This window comes from Canis lupus, chromosome 11 (assembly GCF_003254725.2).
Source record: "Canis lupus dingo isolate Sandy chromosome 11, ASM325472v2, whole genome shotgun sequence".
Lineage (NCBI taxonomy): Eukaryota > Metazoa > Chordata > Mammalia > Carnivora > Canidae > Canis > Canis lupus.
The window spans coordinates 65,660,836-65,668,463 of record NC_064253.1 but is presented as its reverse complement, the minus strand read 5'-3'; the positions used below and the strand labels follow the sequence as shown (position 1 = coordinate 65,668,463).

Sequence of the window (7,628 nt, the reverse complement as noted above, 5' to 3'; positions counted from 1 at the left end):
CCGCGAGCCCGGCTCGACTTCTCCGAGTCCACGTCTCTTCCTCCGGACAGGCGTGTTCCCTCAGGTCGGCGGCGGCCGACGTGACAGCCGCGGCCCTTGCACACGGCGGCTCGGGCTCGGGCCCCGCCTGGACACCGCGCCCGGCTCGGGGCAGCGCGCGCCGGCCGGCCGGGCCCTCCGGGGCGAAGCGCCCGCCCCCGCCCGCCCCCGCCCCCGGGCCGCCCGCCCGCCCGCCCGCCCGCCGCCTCGCCTCCGGCGCCCACCTCGCGGCGCCGCGCGCAGCATCCCCGGCATGGAGACCGGCTCGGACTCAGGTCAGAGGCCCGCGCGTCCCCGTGGCCGCACGGCCGCCGCAGGCTGCTCCGGCGCGGCGGGGCGGGGAGGCCAGGCGGGGAGGCCAGGCCGGGCCGCCCGCGCAGGCCGCCGCGTGCCGGGTCCGCGCGGGGAGCGCTCGCGGGGCGGGCGGCAGGTGGGCAGGACGAGCCGCGAGCGAGCGAGCGAGCGCGGGCGGGCGGGCGGGCGGGCGCGCGAGGGGCCCGGCGGGGGGGCCGCTGGGAGGATGGCTCAGCTCTTTCTAAATATAAAAGCGGCGTGAGTTGGGCGAGCGCGGCGCGGAGCCGCAGAGCCGCCGCGCGGGCCGGGCGCCCCGGGACTCGGCCGACAGACGGCGGCGGCGGCCCCGCAGAGGCGCGCGGCGGTGGGAGCGCCCGGGGCCGCGGGCTCGCGGGGGACCGCGGGAGCGCCGCGCGCGGCGAGGGGGACGCAGGCGGCGGCGGCGGCGGCGGCGGGCGGGCCTCGTGGGCGCCGCGCGACCGGAGGCGGCTCCCGGCCCCTGCCGCACCGCGAGCGGCGAGCCCCCCGCGCCGCCCGTCCGCGCCCTCCCGCTCGGCCCCTCCCTCCCTCCCTGGCGCAACATGGCTGCGGCCGCCGCCTCCGCCTCCCAGGACGAGCTGAGTAAGTGCCACCGGCAGCCGCGGCCGCGAGTCGGAGCCGGCGCAGCGCAGGGGCCCGGGGCGGCGGCCGGGGCCGGGCGGGCGGGCGGCGGCGGCGGCGGCGGCGGGCGGGGGGCTGAGGCGCTCGGGCCTGGCGGGCGGGGCGCCGGCGCCTGTAGGCCTCAGGTTTGCACCGTCACGTTGCGAAATTGAAACCGGAGCCCCGGGCGGAGCCACCTCTGGCCGCGATCCGCCCCGGGCCGGCGGCGGGGGCCCCGTGGCGCTCGGGTGGCGGCCCGGCCGGGGGCCTCCCCCTCCCCCCCCAGAGGGTGACGGGCTGCGCCGGCCAGTCCCGCCGGCCCCGCGGTGGGCCCGGGTCCCGACTGTGTGAGGGGCGGGCGGCGGGGGGGGCAGTTCTGGAAACGGAGCTCTGGGGGCAGGGGAGAAGGTGACCCCCCGGAACTGAGCGGAAAGGTCAAGACCAGGCGGTGACCCTCAGGTGGAGGAGGAAGGGCGGGAGGGCCGGGCGCGGGTCGCCGAGCCAGGCGCTGGGGGGGGGGGGGGGGGCTGACAGCGCCCGCGCACCCTCGCCGGTCCGCGCCGCAGCCTTTCGGGGGACAGCGGTGGGCGCCCCGAGTCCCCGGCCGCCGCGCCCGCCGCCCCGGTTCACCTCGATGCTTTGTGGGAAGTGTAGTTCCAGGGCGCCGCAGGCCCGCGCCGGGGTCCTGGAGAAATGGGATTTTTCTGTAGGACGTGTGGGATGACTTCTGATCGCGTCTGGGGTGGTTAGACGCCCATGCTCAGCTTAAAGCTTTTGTTTGCTTGTTTCCTCAGTGGCTGCCCTTCGGTTCACGACAAAACACCCCCTCTCCAAAAAAAAAAAAAAAAAAAAAAAAAAAAAGGTGTTAGAGACGATGGGAGTTTGTAAGTGGAACGAAGCAGGGGTGAGGTGTCGCAAGCCTTGTGAAGTTGTTGTTGGTGTAATCCCTCCCGAATTTCCATACGAAAGTAGTTTTAAACGTAGTAAAATTTCTGTTTTACTTTGGTGTTTGGTAGTTTGAAGCTGCTTTTATATATGGGTGATCTCACTCTTGCGCCCTCGTAACCTTGTAAGGTAGGTAGGTAGGAATTATCCTTGTTTTAAAGAGGAGGCAGGTTTAGAGAGGTGAAGCTCCTCGATGCTTCGACATAAAACTGGTGTGGCAAGAGTAGTGTTTGCTCATTTTGGAGCTGAAATAAACAGTGTGACCCTGGGCGGGATGGAGAGTCTGAATGGACGCCGGGCCCATGGTGTGTTGAGAGAGAGAGACCTGGTGTGAGGGCCCCAGAGTTGATTGCTTCTCTGTCAGGCCCAAGCTGGAGCACCCTACCAGGCCTTCTGGGGAGATCCGTTCCCTCATTTGTTCCATTTTTTTTTTTTGTTACTGCAAAATACACATAACATGATTTACTCTCATAGCCATTTTTAAGTGTATATAGTTCAGTGGTGGTAAGTACCTGTTGTGCAACCACCATCACCACCACTACCACCACCACCACCACCACCACCACCACCACCCATTTCCAGAACTCTTCATCTTGCACAAGTGGAACTCTATACCCATTAAACCTGAACTCCCTCTCCCAGCCCCCTCCCCCTCCAGCACTTGGCAACCACCATCCTGCTCTATGATTTTGACTGTTCTAGGTATCTCACAGAAGTGGAATCATACCTGGTTTGTCTTTCTGTGACTGCCTTATTTTACTTGGCCTAATGCTTTCAGAGTTCATCCGTGTTGTAGCCTGCGACAGTATTTTTTTTGTTTTTAAGGCTGAATGATATTCCATTGTGTGTCTGTATCACATTTTCTCATCCATTTGTCTGTTGATGGACACTTGGGTTGTTTGCACGTCTTACCTGTTGTGAGTAATGCTGTTATGAACATGGGTGTACAAGTATCTCTTGCTTCCAGTCCTTTTGGGTATATATGCAGAAGTGGGATTGTTTAGTCATATGGTAATTCTGTTTTTAATTTTTTGGGAGACCACCATACTGTTTTCCACAGTGGCTATATGGTTTTGTGTTCCTGTCAACAGTACGCAAGGGTTCCAGTTTTTCCACGTTCCCACCAACACTGGTTCTTTTCTGTATTTTTGAAAGTAGCCATCGCAATGGGTTTGAGGTGGTCTGTTTAAATTGTTGTACTGTATGATATCTGAATTCTTGTAGTGCCACTAAGCACTTTAAAGTCTGAATTACCAGTTGGAATGGGGAAAAAAAAACTAGAGGAAAATTGGATATCCTTAATCCTTTTTTAAAAAGATTTTATTATGTATTTATTAGAGCATGAGCACAGGGAGGGGCTGAGGGAGAAGCAGACTCCCCGCTGAGCATGGAGCCAGGCTAACAGGGGCTCCATCCCAGCACCCCAGGATCATGACCTGAGCCCAAGACAGATGATTAACTGACTGAGCCACCCAGGCGTCCCAAATTGGGTATCGTTCTAAAGTAGCTGACGTATTTGTGTATATGCAGCGTGCTCCTGTACATCAGGTACCTGGTAAAGTGCTGGTAGTACTTCTGGTAATACTTTAATAGTACTTCTGGAACATACGGCTTCAGCAGCTACTGAAAAAGTTAGGAACAAGTAATTCCAATCCTTGCTTTTCCATTGTTTTGGTTGGTCAAGTCATCAATCATCGACCACAAATATCTCTTGACTTGGTTTCTGTGTTTCTTCAGAAGAGATTAAATGCTTGGCAGCCGATACCTTAGAGTAATTTAACTTGAAATCACCTACGTAAGTACTGGCTAAGAAGTTTCAAAGAAGCCACTTTTAGTTTTAGAATGGCTATAATAAAAGGAGAGATGGCTGATAAAAAGATGCTTTATAAAAAAAATTTTTTTTTGCTTTATAAAAATTTTTAAAAAAGAAGCCAAGAATCTGAATATTTGCTGGCTATTGTTTTCCACAAGTAGTGATAATAAAAACAAACTACTGGATGCCAGCATTGTTTTTTTCCCTTATATATATATTTTTAAAGATTTTATTTATTTATTCATGAGAGACACACAGAGAGAGGCAGAGACATAGGCAGAGGGAGAAGCAGGCTCCATGTGGGGAGCCCGATGCGGGACTCGATCCCAGGAACTGGGGATCATGCCCTGAGCCAAACGCAGACGCACAACTGCTGAGCCACCCAGGCATCCCATTCCCTAATATTTTGTTGTAAAAATCTTCAAAAATACAGAAAAGTTGAAAGTGATTATTCATATGCCCATTACTTAGATCCTGCATTTGATATTTTACCAGCTTTATCACATATCTGTCCATCTTTCAACCCACCTTTTACAATTTTATTTTATTTTTTAATTAAAAAAACTAGTAAAATACACATAGTGAAACTCCTCGTCTTAATGATTTTTTAATCATGGTTCGGTGGGACTAAGTACTCAAAACCCATCCTTTTTTGATGCATTTCAAAGTAAATTGGAGACGTCTGTAAATGTTCCCCTCGCTATTTCAGGACTAGCATTAAGTGTTTTGCATATATTTTATTTGTCAAAGTAATCCTAAGAGGTGGGTAAAATTATGTTTGCCGTTTTATGGAATGGAAAACAGACTTTTTCGGTGGCCAAGGTCCTGCAGCAAGTGAGTGGTGGAGTCAGATCCCAGGTGTCTCAGACTCTGGCGTGCACTCAGCCAGGCTTTGGGCTGTTACCTCTGAGTACCAAAGTCAAGGGGTTCGTGCTCATGGAAAGATCTAGTCAGAGAGGCTGCTGACTACTTAACTAGATGTTACCTTAGTCCAGCTATTTGATTGCTGTTTAACATGCTGTGAGGTGCAAAAGAAACACCATAGTCCACCAACAGAATTGTAATACTGCTGAGAGGAAAGAGGAAGCATATGTGTAAGCAAATATGTAGGACCAAAGTGTGTGATTATGTAATAGAGGTAATGCTAAAATAATATTATCTGTGGTTCCCACATTTGCTGTTTAGGGATGTATAGCTGGTAACACTGGGTTTCTGTCGATTTCAGATCTTTGTATTTGAGGGGATACACATGCCATACATTTAAGTTAAATCTGCAGTTGCTGTCACTGGTGTGTGCCACCCCGCCTTGTGGGAGCCCCGAGGGGCAGAGCCGTTCGGTTTCTCTTGTATTTCATTTTTTATTGGTTGACTGATTGATTAGTATCGTCGACACAGGGAAGTTGCCAGAAGGTAAGCAGGAAAGTCTTGGGCAGGGATTTTTTAGAATTTGTTATCCTTTCACAAATCTCATGTAATCGTCGCTTTGGGTCAGGTGATTTATAAAGCTAATGTTTATTGAAAGCTGTCTGTGTGTTCTAGTCACTCAGGACTGACCAAATCCTTACAACGCCCCTGTAAGTGTGGTACTCTCACTGTCTCAGTGGTGGAACTTTCTTGATGTTACAGAGTTAGGGCTTGAATTCAGATTCTCTGATTCCACAGTCGATGTTAATATTAATACTGCTGTATTACTATCTCTGAAAGAGAAAATGTACAGTTTATAACAAGAGCAGCATGTCCCCCCTGCCCCCCCCATGTCTTACTGGCCTCCAGAAGAAATCTCCTGTAGTGTACAGAAAGTGGCAGTATTCTGCTATTCATCGAATAGAAGTAGAATTAGATTTTTGGGTGAGATGCCACATTAGAGACCAGTTAGTTCCGTCAAAGATAAATCTGAAATCTGGGTTTGTAAGTTACTTAAGCTCATAAGTCTGTAGTTTTCTTCCTTTATATTTAGGGTGCTATAACTGTTGGGAATGGAATGGAATTCAGTGCAGGGCATGTGGGCTAGTTTTTCTTCTAATATTATCCTCTGCCAGTTCATGGAAAAGTTGACATTGTGGTTATGTTTCAGCAGTGGACAGGGAGATTTCTGACAGAGGGAAGGAAGCATTTGAGACTTTTCACCTGGTCAGCTGTTCGGTGGTTTCATATTCTGGGCTTTATAATTATAAGGCATCCTTAGCATCTGATCTTTATTGGGATAGAGACAAGCCAGGAAGGAGTACGGCCTGTAATCTTCAAACACATTGACACTGTTCAGTTTGACCATTTGACATAACCATGGGGAACTTCACTTGTAAAAGTTGGCCAGATCGTCAACATGTCAAATACCTTCTGAGAGACTCTCTGCCAGTGCCAGGAAGCCGAGCGGCTCCTCTGGAGGGTGAGATGTGGGAAGCTGTGTAGGTGAACGTGATTCTGCGGCCTACTGAAATAGCCCCAGTGACAGCTACCCGTGCAGCTGAGCCGATCTTTGTAGGAAGGCTAAATCAAGCCTGTACCGTTCAAATTTTGGTTACTTAGTCAAAACGGAAAGTTAAAATGGGAAATAATATTTCTGCTTTTTATCAACTTCTAATTCTTCACTTTTACCCCATTCTGTTTTGAATTATGCTTTCAATAAACTGAAATATTTAATAAAGGCCAGTGTCAGTGAGAATAGTTGGCACTGGGGCATTCGACCTTGTTCGGAAGATAGATGTTAAAATTACTGGCACCGCCAGTGTACTCAGATGGTCTGATCCACGTTTCTGGTCTCTGGTTTCAGGCCTGGCCAGTCTCTGCCTTGATGCTTGCTGTCTTATATGGCTTATTTCCCCTACACACTTTCCAAAAGTTGAGTGACTAACTTTTGATCCCATCCTCATAGGGCTTATAATTCACAGTAGATACAGGTTTCTACACAAATAGGAAGAACTAATATGAAACATAATATGAAGAATGCCTCCCACCGTTCTTTGGACATTTCAAGTGAGAATAGCTTGAGCTAAGATAGAGGTTGGAAAGTATCCTGCATTTTAAGGGTAAATTTCAGTCTGATATGCTGGAATAGGGGTGCTATGGCTGTGAGAAATATTGGGAAAGGAGATAAAATTTGGAGTTTGATACTTGACCCTTTCTGCCTTTTATGTTCTTTTTATAATTTGGGATCTTTAGCAAATTATTTTACATTTCTAGGTCTCGGTTTCTTTCTCATAAAATTGGGATAATACAAAATATTCAGTGTTGTTATGATTAGTGTATGTGAAAAAGCACTGTATAAACAATTAAGCTCTATGTAAGTTATTATTATTATGTAGTTGGGGGGTGCAGTAGGAGATGAAGCTGGGAAGATAGGTTGGGACCAACTTGTGTGGGAATGCCAACACAACCAGTTTGGACTTTGTTCTGTAGACAGAAGAGGACCATCAAAGGCTTTTAAGCTGGAGTGTAACATGAGTAGATCTGTTTTATGAGGATAACAGGTGGCAGTGGTGTAACACTGATTGCGTGGATCCAGAGACCAAGAGCAGCAATACTAATTGGGAGGCCAAGTGAAAGAAACCTAGGGTCTGAAGTGGGACAGTGGAAGTGGATTTGTCAAGGAGGTGATGATATAACTTAGAGTCCCTAAAATAGGCAGAAATTATTGGCCAAGTAGATGAGTGTTGTTCAAGAGAGGGAGGAGTTAGAGATGATCCCAGGAATCTCACTGAGAGGTTAGCGGGGGGGGGGGGGGGGGGGGGGGGTGTAGAGAGTGTAGTCTCTAGACAGATTTAGGGAGGTGGAAGTAGAGAGAAAACAGGTTTATGTTCAAAAAATAAATTGTTGAGTGAATGAGTTGAATTATTGAAGCACCCAAGTTGTGTTGTTTAGGGAGACTGGAATAGTAGCTGCAATGTCCTGTAGAGTCAGA

The 7,628-nt window shown here is 50.3% G+C and overlaps 1 protein-coding gene across 6 annotated transcripts in view; it reads left to right on the top strand.

Annotated features, from left to right (window-relative positions):
- The first annotated feature begins 234 nt into the window (after positions 1-234).
- Positions 235-7,628, top strand: part of ECPAS (Ecm29 proteasome adaptor and scaffold) — a 98,477-nt gene continuing 91,083 nt past the window's right edge. Inside the window, exon 1 of one of the 6 annotated variants that reach the window (XM_035696786.2) lies at positions 235-314. In XM_035696786.2, the coding sequence (XP_035552679.1) occupies positions 293-314 (22 nt within the window). In that variant the 5' untranslated portion in view covers positions 235-292. Of the gene's footprint in view, positions 315-589; positions 955-1,205; positions 1,432-7,628 lie in introns of those variants that run through there. The other 5 variants (XM_049091892.1, XM_035696783.2, XM_035696785.2 and 2 more) reach the window with 5 other exon arrangements.